This window comes from Leguminivora glycinivorella, chromosome 19 (assembly GCF_023078275.1).
Source record: "Leguminivora glycinivorella isolate SPB_JAAS2020 chromosome 19, LegGlyc_1.1, whole genome shotgun sequence".
Classification (NCBI taxonomy): Eukaryota; Metazoa; Arthropoda; class Insecta; order Lepidoptera; family Tortricidae; genus Leguminivora; species Leguminivora glycinivorella.
In genome coordinates, this window is record NC_062989.1 from 8,325,648 (window position 1) to 8,346,223 (window position 20,576).

General features: G+C 38.7%; 1 protein-coding gene across 2 annotated transcripts in view; it reads left to right on the forward strand.

Annotated features, from left to right (window-relative positions):
* The window catches only part of LOC125236570 (synaptotagmin-4), a 104,383-nt gene that overhangs the window by 13,361 nt on the left and 70,446 nt on the right, over positions 1–20,576 (forward strand). For both annotated transcript variants that reach the window (XM_048143419.1, XM_048143420.1), the window contains exons 2-3: positions 6,572–6,717; positions 17,348–17,492. In XM_048143419.1, the coding sequence (XP_047999376.1) occupies positions 6,572–6,717; positions 17,348–17,492 (291 nt within the window). The remainder of the gene's footprint in view (positions 1–6,571; positions 6,718–17,347; positions 17,493–20,576) is intronic.

Here is a 20,576-nt window from a genome sequence, read left to right on the forward strand (position 1 = left end):
ATATCGTCACTACTTTAAAAAAAACTTGTATCTTCGTCTGTCAATGAAAAGAAAATTGTAGTAAGTATGTATGGAATGCATATAGACTTACTGCGTTTTAACTTTGAGGAGCAGCGTGAGATACGAGATTTTTTAAAAGTAGTGACGATATGTCTTTCGTATTAGTAAAGTTAGAAAGTTTGAACACGTGGCGACGGCGGCCTCCACGAGTAGTTTATTTGATCCCAAATATCCCAATTTTATAAAAATTTATTTCATAGAAAAATATCTAAAATTAAAACAATCACAATTCTCTTAAATAATGCTTAAAAACTATTAATATAGGTACAAACATGGTTTAGAAAGACATAAATAACAAAAAAGTCTTGTATGCAAAAAATTTAAGCAAGTCAACATAATATTTAAATACCATAGATTATGACGGCACCTGCTAAAACCCTACCCTGTTATTTATACTATGTCTAAGGAGAAACGTTTTATTATCACTTATTTAAGTTAATGTAAACCTACTTACTTACAATTTTTATAACCTTTATTGTTTTGCTCAATAAGCACCTAACTACATTATACTGACCTACTAACACGAAATGCCTAAGATACAAGTATTAAGTTACTTAGTTTAGGTATTGGCGTAAAATAATATTATGTTGACCTGCTTAAATTTTTTGCATACAAGACTTTTTTTGTTATTTATGTCTTTCTAAACCATGTTTGTACCTATATTAATAGTTTTTAAGCATTATTTAAGAGAATTGTGATTGTTTTAATTTTAGATATTTTTCTATGAAATAAATTTTTATAAAATTGGGATATTTGGGATCAAATAAACTACTCGTGGAGGCCGCCGTCGCCACGTGTTCAAACTTTCTAACTTTACTAATACGAAAGACATATCGTCACTACTTTTAAAAAATCTCGTATCTCACGCTGCTCCTCAAAGTTAAAACGCAGTAAGTCTATATGCATTCCATACATACTTACTACAATTTTCTTTTCATTGACAGACGAAGATACAAGTTTTTTTTAAAGTAGTGACGATATATAACTCCGTATAGACATATAAAATAAAGTCTAAGAAAAAAACGTACCTCAGTACCATACAGAAAAAGGTACGGTGGCCTAGATGGCATTACACCTTTGGGGTACGCTCAGCTAGATGGCGCTACATTTTAAAACATATCAAACTAAGCCAAATTGTCAAAACTGAGGTTCAAAAGTTTTAAGCCTGTGCCAAGAGATGGCAGTCTATGCACTGTGATTACACATTTTACTTCGACAGTAACTCTCTATAATACTCGATCCTCTTTGCTAATACTGGGGCGATATTCTGATTTTGAAATTGATATTGTTATGATACGATAAGGTAAAAGTACTACTAGTACTCGACGCTGAACTAGTATTCGACATGGGCAATTGGGCACTTTCTGTCAAAGTGACAAGTTTGTAGAAAAATATTCGTTGTTCCAATTTAACTTTTATGACTATGACATAAAGTGCTGTTACAGTTTTTTACGAAAAATACGTATCGCTTGAAACAATGTATTGATGTTGTTAATATTTATTACGCAAGAGCTACATAGTTTTATATTAAATGTATAATTATAACAGTAATATCCCTCCCACAAGCCACATTAATGAAAAGTAAACATGTTTTTCCACTAACATGGAGTACCGCGATAAGTTTCTTTCATACAGGGTGTAACAAAAATGGTGGTGATCCGTTTAAGGGCGTATTCAGTATCGTATTCTCATTAGGAAAAAGTAGGATAAAAATTTTTTTTCGCAAAACATTTTTTTATCTTTGTATGGAGATTCGACCGATTCGCGCGGCCCGGCTCATACAAAAGTGAAAATTTTGTTAGCGAAAAAAAAATTTTCTTCTACTTTTTCCTGATAAGAATACGATACTGAGTACGCCCTTAAACGGATCACTACCATTTTTGTTACACTCTGTATATCGTAAATATATAGTAAATACTTATGTATGATTGATGAATTGTATGATGTACATGTACCGATATGTATTACATTGATGCACGACTGGTTTTTATATATTACATTTAATTTGTATATATTTGAAGTTGCACTCACTTAAATTATTTATTTTACAAATTACTTATTGGCATCCACATTGCATCCATTACTTGTACATTCTTTTTATATTTAAACTTTATTGCACAGTAAAAATATACAGTTACAAAAGGCGGACTTAATGTTACATGGCATTCTCTACCATTTTTGTGACAATCGTCTCTTTTGACTAGTTCACTTACTCTACTTATAGGTACCTATGTAGGTTTATGATGTTGCTTCTTCTTGCTAGTCATCAATTTTGAAATGAATTTCAAACTTCATTTTTCTTAAAACCATTTAATGACATTATACCCACATACTGAAAAATCATCACAGCTTAATATGCGTGACCAGCACGGGAAGCATGGTCGCGCGATAGACGATAAAATAGCAGGCAGTGCCTATCGCACTATTTGTAAGTGCGATAGGGACGGCCTGATATTTTATCGTCTATCGCGCGACCATGCTTCCCGTGCAGAAGGCCGAATATCTGTGAGGTCACAGCCATTAGCCGGTTAATCAATTCCCGTCAAGATCCTTGAAGTATCTCCGGGGAATTCTTATAATTTAACCCTGATGAGACACGGAGTAAGGAATCGTAACCAGAGTTACAAACAACCATTCTCCAAGACTCAATCTTAGGAGTCAAAGTTAAGGCTTATATTCGATTGGAATAGGAAAAAGTGACTAAGTAGTCATTGCAATATATTTGATTTTTGTATAAACGTTGTAGTTTGTCTCGGTCTGAAAAAGATTTCAAAGAATGTAAACAAATAATTTGTACAATTTCGTGTAGTTACAACATTTATTGGTTAACCAACCAAATCATGAGTGAACAGGCATCTTCTGGGCGAGCTCACTCCATCGTAGGCCACGTCTTTGCCTTTGGTTAGTCTGTGGCCAAGAGTAAGCCCATTTATGATAATAATAAAAAATACAAAATCCAATTGAATCACTGAGCGACCTGTGTGTTTAACATTCTTATTTGGTCGTCACTTACCCTCAACTGGCACAAGGAGCCTTTTGAGGGTATATTTTGTTTACATTAATTTATTGAAATACCTAAAGATACTATAAGGTCGATCATCTATTACGTGTACGTAGCATATTTTGTTATAAAAACGGTTGTGCCCTGTTCTCAAAAATGCTTTGCAGACGCCACACGATAGAAAAGCCAAAGAAAATTTAGTATACAATTACAAAACATAGTATAATTAAGACCTACAGCACTAGAATATGTTTTCATATTTATATACAAGTAAAATCAATTAATGTAATAGCTTTGCCGTGCACCAAACATATTTTAATGAAATTCATTGAGGTGAAACACGATTGCATTTACAAATAATATTTACGTGGTTTGCTTTTACTAAACTAATTGCTACGTTTCACGGGTATAAAAGGGAGTTTATATCTGAATTTGTGTAGAAATTGAATGTTTCATTTATATTTAATTTCCATTCAAATTGTCACGTGATCTACGAGCTATTACATAACTCTTTCTACAGTATTTTGGATGTGTCGTAGAAGTCGACTTTGGGACTTGGGTTAAATTGTGGCGTAGCGTAGGCGAGAGGCTGGCAACATGTCACTGCAATGTCACAATTTTAGTTTTCATTCAACCACTCAATGGGCATGTCAAGAGTGGCACTGAGACTTTAGTAGTTTCATGTGCTCTGCCTACCCCTTTATGGGATACTGTCGTGATTGTATGTATGTATTTTGGATATTACCGCGTGCTTAATTATTTTTTTTGAAAAAATAGTATTTTTAATTAACTCATATGAAAATAAGTACGTTCCGTAGCGTACTTATAACCTTATACTAATAACCCTTTCAATGTGCGGTAATATCAAAAATACAGACTGTATATCTAAATTGACACATTGACTCATCCACTCCCGTTACTTTATAGCGTAAGTTAGGGTCTCCCCAAATCTATCGATCCCGGATCAGCTTTTGTTGACCAATAGTCGTCGTATGAACATGCGTTACGGATGCGTTGAGTGATACGGGTGGCCCAAAATTACGTTGACAAAGAATAGGGAAATGTTGAAATAAACCAAAATATCGAAGTTACCGAAAATATTTTGTGGGCCCATATAGGTAAATTGTATATTTCTACATTCACCATGGATATTTCAACAGAATTCAGTATGTCCATTTCGCAAGGTTTGCAATAAACCAATAATAGGTTTACCTAGACCAATTGTGTAAAGACATTTTTTCCAGATTAATAAGCTCGATACGTTTCAGCCTACTTAAAACTATAAATTATAGTTTTAAACCCTAGCCCGTTTATTGATTACAAAAATTAGGATATTTTACAAGCTAGACGTGCAAAAAGTTAGACGAAAGTCATACTAGAGGTGCAGCGGCATATCATTATTTTTTTGTTCTAATATTTGCGTTTGTACTTCAAAGCCAAAGGAGGATATTTTGAAGACGATTCGATTTATTTGGTGTAACGACAGAAAAATAATTATACAAACGTTTGTCAACGTATTTTTGGGCCACCCTGTACTTAGCTACTTACTACATACTCGTAGATTACTCTGATTACTCTGGCCCGTATTATATATTCTGTGCCTGACATTGATACTATTTTCGTCTTTCCTTGTCCCAAATGAGGACATTCGTAGTTAAATGAAAAAGAGACATCTTGAAATGTGGACGGTAGGTATATGAATATGAGCTAAGCTGTTAGCTTGGCAACACTGCATTCAAAATATATATGTTTCTAGGATTGGCACAGCGGGCACTAAGCAAATAATTTTTCACCACACCAACTAATAAAGGCTTACTTTGCTATTCGAAAACAGATAGCAGAATCGCATTTTATTCACAAGGGTGCAAAGTAATTTCATACTTTTAACTTGATATCTTGAGCTGGCTGGTAGAGTTTACCTATAAATGATGATTTTGAATCATAAATATTGAATAAATTGATAGATTTGATTTTTTTCGTGTTGGTGTGGTGAAAAATAGATAACCGTACCTAAATGAGCCCTAAAATTCACCGGCAGTTACCAAGCCAACATTGCACCGATATTTTATCGATATCGCTTACCGACGTAATTGCAGTCTTATCTGACGGATTGAGATAGGTACGCCTCTATCACTAACTCGCTGGGGTTCAATGGGGTTGAAAAGCACACTCAGTATGTCATTATCACTACATAGTACAAAACTATTCGCTTCTTGATGTATGTCTGTCTGTCCGTATGTATGCTTAGATCTTTAAAACTACGCAAAGTATTTAGAACCTGATAGTTGAGGATGAGGAAGGTTTATACGTTTATATGTACAATATTTGGTGCGAAGACGGGAGGCATGTTAGTCCACAGGTACTTACTGTTTACTAGAGGTAATACACCCTGATGCATAGTTGAATTTGTGCAAACAAGATTGCGCATGGAGCGTGCAGAAAGCACAAACAGTTTGTGCGAAAGTTGACGCAAGAAACACTAGGGAGGAAACCTACATTCTAAGTTGTTGTCTTAGTTTGTGCCATTTAGTAAGCTGTTTATTAGGAGTTGGTGGTAATAATTATAAATAGGAAAGTGTGTGTGTCTGTTTGTTTGTCTTTCAAGGCAAAACGGAGCGACGAATTGACTTGATTTTTTAAGTGGAAATAGTTGAAGGGATGGAGAGTGACATTAGGTTACTTTTTGTCTCTTTTATTATTATTATTATATTTATTATTTGTAAAGCAGGCAGGCAGTTGTAGTAACTGATAAAGCCTGTATCCAGTTGTCGGTAGAGATTCAGGTGTTATGTTTTATCCCCCACTTGCCTGTAAAGGGGCGGGAGGTTGCATGGAGCATTCCGCAATTCTCTAATTTAACGCGAGCGGAGCCACGGGCAAAAGCTAATGGGAAGTACAGAGGGACGTACCTAAAAGTAGATAATTAAATCGAGATAAACTATGCTGACATCTTAAAATTATTCACTGGAAACTAAAACAAACTTTTATGCCGTTTTCTATTGCTTATCAAACCAACTAGAAATTCCGAAGTTTTGGTTCTGATCTATCAATTAATATCTATTGTTATCTGTGTCGTAATTCTCGCATGGCATTTGTACTTGATTAAAACGCGTAAAAAATACACAATACGCGTAAAAAATACACAATAAAGTCCGTGTGGTGACGGGTTAAGAATTTCACCACCCCCTTTCTTCCCGTGGGTGTCGTAGAAGGCGACTGTGGGATATGGGGTAAATTGTGGCGTAGGCGAGAGGCTGGCAACCTGTCACTGCAATGTCACAGTTTCGTTTTCTTTCAACCCCTTATTTGCCAAGAGTGGCACTGTAACTTTTGCAGTTTCATGTGCTCTGTCTACCCCTATATGGGAAACAGGCGTGATTGTATGTATGTATGTAAAAAATACACAACACCAAGTTTATTTTTAGTATATATTAAAATCTATGAAATATATATCTTAATTTACTCATTAAAAATATTTTTTATTCTCTCCTAATAGAATATTTGTTCCAGACTTCGTACGGGATGGAGCGCGGCGCGAAGCGAGCCTCCACTAACAGCGACAGAACGCGAAGCAATAGCGGCAGTCGTTCGACGAGCAGAGAAAGTGGACGAAGTCGAGGCGCGACGAGTTGGACGACTGGTCGCACGACTAGAAGGTACTTATACTGTCTCAGACTTATCGGATCTTCCAGTGAAACCAATCGAGCTGGAGGCAGCTGCTGCTGTCGTGCAATATAAGTAATATAATGTATTTACAGATGTAGTGCGAAAAGATTTGCCTTCGTATTGTTACGGCAACGTACGAATGTGTTATTCTACATATTTCAGTCCATCTCTGTACGAGATGTACACTACGAGATGTGAACTAGCATGACAAATACGAACGTTTCCGGAAAAATACGAAGGAAACCCTTTTTGCACTAATACATATGTAAGCTTCATACGATGTGGAGCGCAGCGCGAAGCGAGCCTCCACTAACAGCGACAGAACGCGAAGCAATAGCGGCAGTCGTTCGACGGGCAGAAAAAGTGGACGAGGTCGAAGCGCGACGAGTTGGACGACTGGTCGCACGACTAGAAGGTACTTACATTTATCTCTGTGTAATTCTACGAAGCACACCTTCGTACAGTCAAATACAGCTGTGAATACAGACAATGTGCCAAAGATATGTATACAGAACTTTATTGCCTGTACATTAAATAAAAAAAAATCGTTTATTCTCAAAATAAACCCTTTTTAACAATATTAAATCTTCTGCCAAACTGCAGGACAGTTTGTTGGCAGAGGGGACTCCCTTACATAATCTAAGTGGTAGAACTATCTAAGTAAAGTTTACGCTAGGTACAGTTTTGATGTATTGCTTACAGAGAGTTTTAACTTCAAATTATCTATAAAAATAACTATCTAAGGTGTGTATACATACTTTTGGCGCTTTGTCTGTCTGTATTCACAGCTGTGTTGTTGACTGTACAATTTGAAGGTACTGTTGCTTAACGGCCCAGCCACGATATTGGTCTAAGCGCGACAGCGGTGAGCGGCAGCCATACGTGCGAATGAAAAGTCCCATCGCTGTGTCTCGCTCCAATGTATGGCCGCCGCTCACCGCTGTCGCGCTTAGACCAATGTCGTGGCTGAGCCGTAAGGGTTTCCTCAAACCTATCGACGCGGAATCGGTCCTAGTCGCCTCTAGCCGACCAATAATCGCTCGTTAGTATGAATATGGAGACGCTACGCGTCGTCGTCGTTTTTTTTTTAATTTTTATTAAAGAGCTTTATCGCTTAGCGATTATGTCGCTCCATATAACCCACATAGTTACATTTACTTACGATTAATAAGGCCTATATTAACTAGCTTGAATAGTGCTCGGGCTTCGTCCGACAATGGAAAAGCCAGGGCACTATTACAGCCACCAACATTTGTAAAAGTATTACAGAATATTTTAAGTTGGCTTCTAGGGTTGGTAGGGTCTATACAAGAAAAAAAACGCAAATTGCTTGCAGAGAACACACAAAAGGTACTTAACACAGCAAAAGGGAATGTACAAGTTTCTAATGGGGTGGCAACGCGCAGGTGACACTGTTTGAGTTGCAGGCGTCCATAGGTTACGGTGACCGCTTTACATCGGCGGGCCGTATGCTTGTTTGCCACTGACGTAGTATAAAAAAAGAGAAAATCTATATTACTTAAACACACCGGATCGAATAAATGGAACAATACACCGTATTTTTTTGTTTTCCGTTAAATTCTACACATAGCTAGGTTCATTATCAGGAACCACCCTGTATGTATATCACTTTTAGTTTAATTCACAAAAAAAAAAAAACATTTTCATACATAATAAATTAATTTATTAGTGTGAGAGACTCTTAAGAGGGCATTCAACGAAAACGTCGTAATAATGTAAAATTGATAGTTTTAGTCGGCAAAATGCTACACTTTCCGTCATCTAAAAGACTTATTAAGTTCAGGATTCGATTAGGACATCTTCTTAACTTACATGTTGTGAGACTGGATTTTTAAAAACTAACTCACTTAATTAATTATGATTTTTTTTCTGGTGCATGTTTAGGAAAACCCTCGAAAAGTGCTGACTTAGTCCGTCTAATTTGTAAAATTTGGATAGTTTTGAATGCTTCAAGTGGTAAATTTGTATTATGTATATCCTGTACTACAATCTTCTGAGACTACTTCTTTGTTATAAGGCTTTAGAATAGAGTAAATGAGGATATGATGAATCCAATTTGTTTCAGAAATCACCTCAGAATAAGTGTCAATTTCTTCGAAAACTTACGTGTTTTTGAAGTAGTTTTAATATAAAAATAATCTGCAACGCTTACTCAAACAGATTTTATGCAAAAGTTTTCTATTAATTGCAATTTAATATTTTTGACGATTTTTTAAAAATGCCTCCTTATTACCGGTTACGCGCGCTTGCGATGTCAGTACCGCGGCAGAGCTTGTAGAGGCAGGACGTATGTTAGTCCGTTCCGCACGCGGCTCGACGATCGCGAAGTTATTTTGTCATTGTGTGCGGCACCCGCCGTGTCCAAAACCGCACTTGTGTGCGTGTTTGGCTGTACTGTTGCATGTATACTGCGACCGAAAACTTTGATCCTTGGGTTGACGACTTTGGTAACTAACTAACTTGACTAATATTTTTAGTAAGTATTATTTATTATTGAATATCATTTTAGGTTACTGACTCGTCTCAACAAAATCTTTGACAATAGATGGTACTCAGGATCTGATGATGAAGTCAGATGGTAGTCATGAGTTCTCATCAACCAGGTCTTGAAACCATTTCGTGTTTGGACTCGTTTGATTCGCCTCAACAAGATCTTTGACAAGAGGTGATGGTACCCAGGATCTGATGATGAAGCCGGAAGGTAGTCATGAGTTCTCATCAACCAGGTCTTGAAACCATTTCGTGTTTGGGCTCGTTTGATTCGTCTCAACAAGATCTTTGACAAGAGGTGATGGTACCCAGGATCTGATGATGAAGCCGGAAGGTAGTCAAGAGAATTCAACAACCAGGTCTTGAAACCGCTTCGAGTTTGGGCTCGTTTGATTCGTCTCAACAAGATCTTTGACAAGAGATGGTACCCAGGATCTGATGGTGAAGCCGGAAGGTAGTCAAGAGTATTCAACAACCAGGTCTTGAAACTCCTTTATGTTTGGGCTCGTTTGATTCGTCTCAACAAGATCTTTGACAAGAGATGGTACCCAGGATCTGATGATGAAGCTGGAAGGTAGTCAAGAGAATTCATCAACCAGGTTTTGAAACAACTTCGTATTTGGGCTCGTTTGATTCGTCTCAACAAGATCTTTCACAAGAGATGATACCCAGGATCTGATGATGAAGACAGATGGTAGTCAAGAGTTCTCATCAACCAGGTCTTGTAACCACTTCGTGTTTGGGTTCGTTTGATTCGTCTCAACAAGATCTTTAACAAGAGATGGTAATCACTCTTTTATACTCTGGCGCATCCACTGTCTCAGTGTGTCACCAGTCAATTAAAGCAGGTAGGCGTAGCGTAGAGTTGTATTTCCTTACAAAAAACTAATACATAGATGTGGACCTTCCTGTGCTCCATGCAATTAAAACAACATAATATTTAAAAACCGGCCAAGAGCGTGTAGGGCCATGCTCAGTGTAGGGTTCCGTAGTTTTCCGTATTTTTCTCAAAAACTACAGAACCTATCAAGTTCAAAACAGTTTTCCTAGAAAGTTTATAAAGTTATACTTTTGTGATTTTTTAAATATATGGTTAAAAAGTTAGAGGGGAGGGGGGGACACACACATTTTTTTCCTTTAGGAGCGATTATTTCCGAAAATATTAATATTATCAAAAAACGATTTCAGTAATTCATTTTTAAATACCTATCCAACAATATCACACATTAGGGTTAAAATGAAAAAAATAATCCCTCCCTACTTCACGTGTAGGGGGGGTACCCTAATAAAACATTTTTTCCACTTTTTATTTTTGCACTTTGTCGGCGTGACTGATATACATATTGTGGTACCAAATTTCAGCTCTCTAGTGCTAACGGTCACTGAGATTATCCGCGGACGGACGGACGGACGGACGGACAGACTACGAAACCCTAAAAACACAATAACACATTTTAAATATAAAAAAACTACTTAAAATTAAAGAAAACCGATCTTAGTTCCATTATACATATGTACCTAGAAAACATACCATATACAAAATGAAATAAAACTAAGAAAACGGATTATATTCATTATACGCGATATAATCTGATTCCATAAATTTATTTCATGAGTAACTATCGCGGTGACAGAAGACAATATTATATACACAATTTATTATATTATAAAAGTTTTTTAATTTATTTCTTCCAAGGCTACACACGTTTTAATAGAAAAACCGGCCAAGAGCGTGTCGGGCCACGCTCAGTGTAGGGTTCCGTAGTTTCCCGTATTTTTTTCAAAAACTACTGAACCTATCAAGTTCAAATCAATTTTCCTAGAAAGTCTTTATAAAGTTCTACTTTTGTGATTTTTTTAAACATATGGTTCAAAAGTTTTTTCCTTTAGGAGCGATTAGTTCCGAAAATATTAATATTATCATAAAACGATTTTAGTAAACCCTTATTCATTTTTAAATACCTATCCAACAATATATCACACGTTGGGGTTGGAATGAAAAAAATATATCATCCCCCACTTTACATGTAGGGGGAGTTCCCTAATAAAACATTTTTTTCCATTTTTTATTTTTGCACTTTGTTGGCGTGATTGATATACATACATATTGGTACCAAATTTCAGCTTTCTAGTGCTTACGGTTACTGAGATTATCCGCGGACGGACGGACGGACAGACAGACATGGCGAAACTATAAAGGTTCCTAGTTGACTACGGAACCCTAAAAACTGTGATAAGTTTAATAATTAAACTAAAAGGTCAAGTATTGATGCACGAAATCATGTATGCAAATATGTAATATATATGGTGGTATTTTTACGCAAGTATCAATAATGGTTAGTCCGCAACGCTACTGACGGCGTGGCCACAGTATAAAGCAGTAATAACTCTTCTAACAAACTTCACTCCGCGCGGTGTGTCGAAAACTACTCTCCATATGCACCGAATACATGCGAAACTGGTAAGTATTGGGCTGGACAGTCGGGGCCGCGTTCGCGCGCTGTGTTGACGTGTTGAGTTCGGGAAAAAATGACGTCAGCACCGAAGACATATTTTCGTTACTGTAGTGTTTATGGGTGTATGGAGAACAGTTCTCAAAATGCGGAAATGTCAGAATGTTCTTTAGAATTCCTAGACACCCAGAAAAGTAAGTGGTTGTTATATTTTTGCAGTGTTAGGTACATTATTGCTTACGTAAATGGCGTAAAAGTGAGATTTAAAGCTAGAATGACACATTAAAATCAATAAGGATTTATCTGTAACGACATTTAGGTAGATGCTGCGATCTATCTAGCTCGAAAGTTTGGTACCTACTTAAATATTGTGCAAACATCTATTCAAACATTTTATGTAAATACGATTTCGTCAGCAAACACGTACATAAAAAGGTAGAAAGAGCGTTGGTACTAGCATAGCGCCATACACAGTTACTACGAGTAGGACAGTAGCACAGGTACAACCCTGCGTGACCTTGCGCAGTAGTAACGACCGCGTCGCCGCTGCCGGAGATTAACTACTGATTTATCCTTATACTGTGGCGTGGCGGTACCGACCATGAATGCTATCCCTTTCGCTCTAGCCGCACGTAAGGTTGGTTCGAAGAGGATCGCACGCTATGTCTGTACCGCAGGCTACAATCGTTATGCTTCTCGTTATAGTGTGCGTCTGCACACAGGCGCACGCCAGCGCCGCCGGCGTCGAAATGCGAGCAAGCAGATTTTTTGAAAGCGCTCTTAAGAATAACATTCAAGTTAGTGTCAAGTGATTGACGGCAAATGTCAAAACAAATAGGTAACATTAGGAACTGGTAAAGCCTGTCACACATGTGTTCAGTAATTATCTTTTTTTTTAATAACTCGATAACCGTAAGAGATAAGATGCTAGTTTCTTAGAGAAATTAATTGTATTTCATCTAAAGAACCTTCCCTTAAAGTTAACGGAATTCAATAAAAACAGGGTGTATATTCGTATCATATCAATCAAACTCTCATATAAGAAACAAGTTTTTTTCTCTACTTACTGTAATCTCCAGCGGTAAAGTTTGAACGAGTTAAGTTTGTCATGTCTTGCACTTTATACCTATTACGAGGCAGCTTAGTTACTTACCTACTTTTATCTGTAGACCTATTTTTTTAAGGAAGCATTTTGTTAACTGAAATTGTTTGCATTTGGTATTGCTTTGAGAACTATAATGACATTTAAAAATACATACATAAATAAATATTAAGGAACATAAGTATAAGTAAGTATAAATAACAAGTATAAGTGAGGTATTTGTGAGCGTAAAGGAAACACAGCAGTTCAGTCGACGGTCCGTTTATTACTGACTTACAAAGAAGTGCGCGGGGAGCGACACCGCGCCCGCGCTCGGTTTGCATGCATATACTACATTTTCTCCCACACTATTCTTGAAACCTATTGACAAAGAAATAAAACAATTTTTAATAAAATACCAATCAAGTATTTCCTTATGTTTAAACCTTATAGTTAACATCTTTCCTTGGACGCAATAGACTGCCGCTCGCCCCACTCCCACTCTGCTCCCGACCGCAGTAATTCATGCAACGGGTTCAATACGCTTGATGCGTTTGGAATAAAATTCCTGTAATAATTAACCATGCCTAAGAAACGTTTAACCTCTGTAATGTTTTTAGGCTCCGGTGCATTAAGTATTGCTTTTACCTTGTGCTTGCTGGATTTAAGCCCTTCCTTACTTATAGTATATCCTAAATAAGTAACACTATTTTTGAAGAACTCACACTTTTCTTTCTGTAGACGGAGACCGGCTTCGTCTAGTCTACTCAATACTTCGCGTAACCTGGTAAGGTGGTCAGTTTTATTGGGACCCGTAATACATATGTCGTCCAGCCAGCAACTCACTCCATCTATCCCCGCCAACAACGTCTCCATAGCTTTTTGAAAAATAGCCGGGGCATTGGCTAAGCCATATACGAGACGTGTATATTTAAATAAACCCTTTGGCGTATTTATTGTGGTGAGTTCCTGGGACGCATCGCTCAACACAAACTGGTTGTATGCATTCTTTAAATCAATTTTACTGTAGTGCTCGCCGCCGCCCAACTTAGCAAATACTTCCTCTATACGCGGAAGTGGATACTTGTCTATCACTAAGTCCTTATTCAAAGTAACCGAAAAATCCCCCGCAATTCGTAATTTACCGTTTTCTTTGAGCACTGGTACAATTGGAGTGGCGTATTGGGAATGGTTGACGGGTACTAAAATACCTAAACCTACCAATCTGTCTAATTCAGCTTCTACTTTTCCTTTAAGTGAAAAAGGTATAGGTCGCGGCTTAAAAAATTTTGGGCTAGCTTTGTTATTTAATGTTAAAGTGACTTTAAACTTATTAAATGCACCGAGCTCATCGCGCCATAGCTTAGGATATTGTTCTAACAAATTATTAATATCCATGTCTTCGCTTATTTTATTTATCTTAGCAGTGAAATATATATCAAATGCTGCCATAAAATCGCGACCCAATAAACCAGGACCCCCATCTTTGACCACAAAAATGCTTATACACTTAGTGTTATTGTTGAAAGTGGCATCAATATTAAAATATCCTAAAGGTGCGATTTTATGACCATTATAAAAACACATACGGACATTACAAGGCAATAATTCGTATTTAGAAAACTTATCATAATACAAAGCGTCTGATATGACGCAGGTACCTGACCCTGAATCGAGCTCCATGGTAACAAGATCATCACCTAACTTAACGTCAATTTCAATAGGTTTTATAGAAACGTACCTTAATCTATAGTTCTGACACTCCTCGCAGCAAGCTGCCTCATCCGCAAGATCACTACCTTGCTGCACTATATTATTAATTCTCGATAACTTTGATTTACACACTTTTTTTAAATGGCCAACTAAACCGCACTTTTGACACTTGTAACCCTTATACTTGCACTGTTCAGCCTCGTGATTTTTCATGCCGCACACGGTACACTTGCGAACCTCTCGCCCGCGGTCGGTGGCGGGCTTCGCCCCGCTCACCCGGTATACCGGCTCCTCCTTCACGAGTGCTGCCGCCGCCGACTCCGTGGCCGTCGCCCGGGCATGGCGCGCACTCGCCGCCTGCTGAGCCACCTCCAAGGCCTTCGCGAAGGAAAGTGAAGTCGCGTCCTGCTCGAATAAGCGATCTCGTTCACGGCCTACGTTCATGCCTAGCACAAAACGATTGACTAGAAGCATGTCCAGTGCACTACCGAACTCACAGTGCACGGCTAATTCGCGAACTCGCGCCGCCCATCCCTCGACACTTTCTCCTGTGGTCCTTCTCGCCTCGAAAAACTTCTCCCTATCGGCGAAAGTACACCTTTTCGGCGAGAAATGCTTATCAAGCACTTCGACTAAAGCGTCAAACGTAACTGTCTCCACTTTCTTCGGATGAACGAGGTCTGTAGCCAGACGGTAAGTCTTATCCGATAGATGAGTGAGTAATAACGGTGCCTTCTTGGCGTCCTCGACTGAGTTTAAAATAATATACTGTTCCAGTCTTCCATGGAATATCTTCCACTCTTGGGAATTATGGTCAAAAACTGTAAGACTTCCGATACAAGCCATGATTAACGGTTTTTTTTTTCCACGCGCGGGTAGATTCGTCGCCAGTGAGGTATTTGTGAGCGTAAAGGAAACACAGCAGTTCAGTCGACGGTCCGTTTATTACTGACTTACAAAGAAGTGCGCGGGGAGCGACACCGCGCCCGCGCTCGGTTTGCATGCATATACTACAATAAGTAAGTATACATAAGTATAAATAACAAGGCTGGTTTGCGGATCGACCGCGCGGAGTGATCCGCACTGACCGCACTGGACTAATATGTGTGAAAATTATTTATTTACATGAACATATTTACATAATTATATAAGAAACTAAGACTAAACTTAGAAGCTAGCCAATGTCTAAAATAGGCCCTTGAGGTATCGTACCAAGAATACTGGCGACATCCTCGCTGTATCGCAATGCCGATACCTTGTGCGAGGAAGTCGCCAGCTCTTCGGTCACCAATTACCTCAACCAGACGCTTCGCGATTTCTGTGAACAACTTGTTCGCGCTGGGACCCCATGGACCTACAGTTTCTACGCCAAAAGGTACATAATTATACATGTGTTAACTTCAGAGAGCGTTTTAGAGTGGCACGGACGACAACATCAACTTCATACAAATTGGTAGTGCGGATCGCTCCGCGCGGACGGTCCGCGTGACACTAAAATCAGCCTTAGTAGGTATGACACAGCATTGCGGATGTATATCTAGATTCCATAACCAGATTAACTGCAGAGCCCAAGCCGGGAAAGGTAGTCTGGCTCTGTCGCGCCAATATGCAAGAGCGATAGAGATAGGTATCTACGAGCGTTTCGTTTCGTGAGCGTTTGTGCCGTTCGGCTACGTAGGCAGGTGGTGGGCAGGTGCCGTAGCCGAATGGCATTTCTCCGACGCGAAACGAAAACGAAACGCCGCGAAAGGTAGTCTGGCTCTGTCGCGCCAATGCGCAAGAGCGACAGATATAGATAGGTATCTACGAGCGTTTCGTTTCGTGAGCGTTTTGGGAATTCAAATTCCGATCCGATATCGGATGTCATGCTGCTCTTATAAGAATACCAAAGTCACTATAAGCGTGCCGTTCAGATTTGAGGAGTTCGGTTCTGACCATCATCAGCAGTTCCACTGCACCAAATGTCACTGTTCTGGACATAAGTGTATGCTGTTCTTATAAAAATACCAAAGTCACTATAAGCGTGCCGTTCAGATTTGAAGAGTTCCGTTCTGGCCATCATCAGCAGTTCCACTGCACCAAATGTCACTGTTCCGTACCTAAATGCATGCTGTTCCTTTAAAAACACAAAAATCGCCTTTCATATTCGAGGAGTTCCCTCGATTTCTCCAGGATCCCATCATCACAAAAAAAAAATCAAAATCGGTCCAGTAACGACGGAGATATCGAGGAACAAACAAAAAAAAACATACAGACGACTTGAGAACCGTCCTTCTTGAGAGATTTGAGGTGACGGTTAAAAACAGGAAATGTGCCTCCCCTCGGATCGAAGTTATACGTAGCATTGTAACAATATCATGTCAGTATTTCATTCAAGTGCCACTTAAGCCAGGTGACGGCGGGCCCTACGGGAACTCCGTAGCTATTTCGGAACGGAAGCCATAGGGCTTCCGTTCCGTCCTGAATAGTCAGGCGCATAAATTACTAGCAATAGTGGCGTCCCCTGTGATTTCAATTTCAAATTGTTGCACATGTCAGTATACAAGATATTTTTACCTACTAATGTATACACTTCAAAAAATTATTACAGATCCTGTAAGGGCACAGCAGCATACTTAACACTAAATTATGAGATCACATGCATCACTAGCATAATGTACTATTGTTTCAAATATCGGACGTTATAAAAGTGACATAGCAATCAATTACTAATTTGATATGACCTCTTACCTGAATTTGTGCATATTATAAAACCTTGTTATAGGGATGTAAATAAAGTTATGTATGCAACTGCACATAATTAGGCTTTATGACCCGTGACATGCTGACATGTATAAAAAGGTTTCAAATCTTTGTTGGCAGGAATGCGACGATCAGCGCAAGGCCCAGCGCCTCGAACATGCCTAGTTTGTGGGGAAACAGCCCGCCTCCTTTCTCCTCTACGGACCTGTTCGATATGCCAGCATTCAGCGTGCCCCAAGTGCGTCATTGACACTAATGTCCACAGGTGAGAATACTAAAGGGAACTTAGGGACTCATGTCTAGCTTGTGGGGAAACAGCCCGCCTCCTGTCTCCCCTACGGACTTGCTCCATATGCCAGCATTCAGCGTGCCCTAACTGTGTCATTGACACTAATGTCCACAGGTGAGACTACTAAAGGGAACTTAGGGACTCATGTCTAGCTTGTGGGGAAACAGCCCCCTTCCTGTCTCCCCTACGGACTTGCTCCATATGCCAGCATTCAGCGTGCCCTAAGTGTGTCATTGACACTATTAGTCCACAGGTGAGACTACTAAAGGGAATTTAGGGGCTCATGTCTAGTTTGTGGGGAAACAGCCCGCCTCCCTGTCTCCCCTACGGACCTGCTCCATATGCCAGCATTCAGCGTGCCTTAAGTGCGTCATTGACACTAATGTCCACAGGTGAGACTACTAAAGGGAACTTAGGGACTCATGTCTAATTTGTGGGGAAACTGCTCGCCTACTGTCTCCCCTACGGACCTGCTCCATATGCCAGCATTCAGCGTCCCCTAAGTGCGTCATTGACACTAATGTCCACAGGTGAGACTACTAAAGGGAACTTAGGGACTCATGTCTAGTTTGTGGGGAAACAGCCCGCCTCCTGTCTCCCCTACGGACTTGCTCCATAATACTCCATATGCCAGCATTCAGCGTGCCCTAAGTGCGTCATTGACACTAATGTCCACAGGTGAGACTACTAAAGCGAATCTAGGGGTTCATTTGTAGTTTGCGGGGAAACAGCTCGACTCCTGTCTCCTCTACGGACCTGCTCCATATGCCAGCATTCAGCGTGCCCTTAGTGCGTCATTGACACAAATGTCCACAGGTGAGACTACTAAAGGGAACTTAGGGGGCTCGTGTCTAGTTTGTGGATAAACAGCCCCCCTCCTGTCTCCTCTACGGACTTGCTTCATATGCCAGCATTCAGCGTGCCCTAAGTGCGTTATTGACTCTAATGTCCAATTGTCCACAGGTACAGGTACAGGTCCACTACCAATGTAAACTTAGACATTTAGTGCAAAAATAAGCGTCGTGAACTTGTCTTGTGTAAGAGAGGAAACCGATTGAAAAGAGCACGTTTTCTTTCTCCACTAAGGATCTGCCAATAGTGCCAATACTGCTAATAGTCGAAAAATGATCAGGGTACCTACTAAGCAAAGCGTGTTCGAATAGGCGTTTGTTTTGTTTGTGGTACTAATTTTAAATATGTGTTCTCTATTCGAACACGTCACTCACACATGTACAAGAGGTGACTTTCTTAAGTTTTTCACCTATACCCAGTAGCAATTCAAGTACCTAAGGGCACTAAGACCGTTTTCGCTTTATCCGATCTGGGGCCCATTTCTCGAAGCTACAAGTTACAATTTACAAGTGGTAGTCAATGTCTATACATGACAAGTTGGAAAGAGAGTTCCGCTTGTAACTTTCAGTTTTGGGAAATGGCGTCAAAAATAAATGACAAATATGGCGCCTTTAATAGTATGTCAGTCCTACATGCGATACCGGATCGCATAATGTGATTTTTTTTAAATACTTACAAGTAAGATAAGTACCTAACCTATTAGATAAGTTTTAATTTGAGTTTAATAAAAACTAATACAAACTATTAAGACTAAGACTAATACAATCTGAGCTACATTTATATTTTTACTCCAACATTTTCTACGAAACGCCACTGAGAAATGAAACAATAATTTATAAATAGGTGCTCGATACATTTCATAATACCAATTCTTAGAACCATTTTTTACGTTCGTACGGCATTGAAACTACCGCCATCTTGTTTGAGTTTCAACTGTACTAAAATAAATAAAGAAAATGCAGTACAACGTAAGCAGCTTAAGTGTTAAGGGAACGAACACCCGGAAATCGGCGTTCATATACAAACGTTACTCCCATTTTCCTCCCAATGGCCTCTTTCACAATAGTGACAATTGTCGCCCGACAGTCACCCTTCGCTATTCATTGCCTGTTTAACAACGAAATATTGACGCTGAGTATAAAATGGTACTTATCAACAATATCAACCCAGAAATAGGTACCTACAGAATTGTCAGTATCAATCGTCAATTTCACTGTGGTGTAAAGCCCACAGGGCTAGTAAGTACACTCACAGACTTTAATTGCTGAGCCATTTAGAGGCCATAATAATTTTGTCATGTCATAGTTTTGCTATGACATGTCCAGTATAAAATGGGCTAGAAGTGGATCAACAAAGTCCATGACCGTACATGATTTGTCTTGAGATTATGTCGCTGCGCCATAGATACATTACGCGCCTAGGATTGAAAATAGAAAAAAAAAAAGTTTTTTTTTCAGAATTATGAAAAAAAAAACAATAAAAAAAAATCGAGCATCATTGTTTTTTTTTCTAAATATGATTTTTTTTACATTAAGTCTAAAAAACCGTATAAAAGTATTAACTGCTTTGCAAATTTTGAAATTTCGTACCTACTTTAGAAAAAAAACATACTCCAAAAAAAAACTGTTTTTTTCATGTTTTTTTTTTAAGCCAGAAAAAAACCGTTTTTTTTACAACCCTATGCGCGCCATAGTCAGCAGTTCTCATAAAGTTTGTACAAAAATTAAGGAAAAATTTAAATTTGTTTTTATTATTCCTATTTTGTTACTAAGTTTTTTTTTATAAAATTGAGATTTTAGTAAGTTTTATTTCGTCATTAAGGTTCTCTAGTATCTATATTTTCTTAATTATAACAGTTATAACGTATATAAGTGTCTTACGAAAGTCGACTTATATTACTACTAGCTTTTACCCGCGGCTTCGCCCGCGTAATAAAAGTATTTTCTTATTGAAACGTTTACAAAAAATAAGATTTTCATTTGGATCCGTAGGTTTCTTTGTAGGTACATCTGTTCGCGATTATTTCGATTAAGGTAAAGCGGGACAATTCTCGACTGGGGGGCCATTGTAACTGATCTATTTGCTGTACGGTCAGCCAAGAAAGTGGTTTACCACTTTTCGACTTAAACCACTTTTTTGGCTGACTGTACCTTACACATATACTATTGTTTTAAAAGAAATTCTTGCAATGATTGTAGAATTGTTACA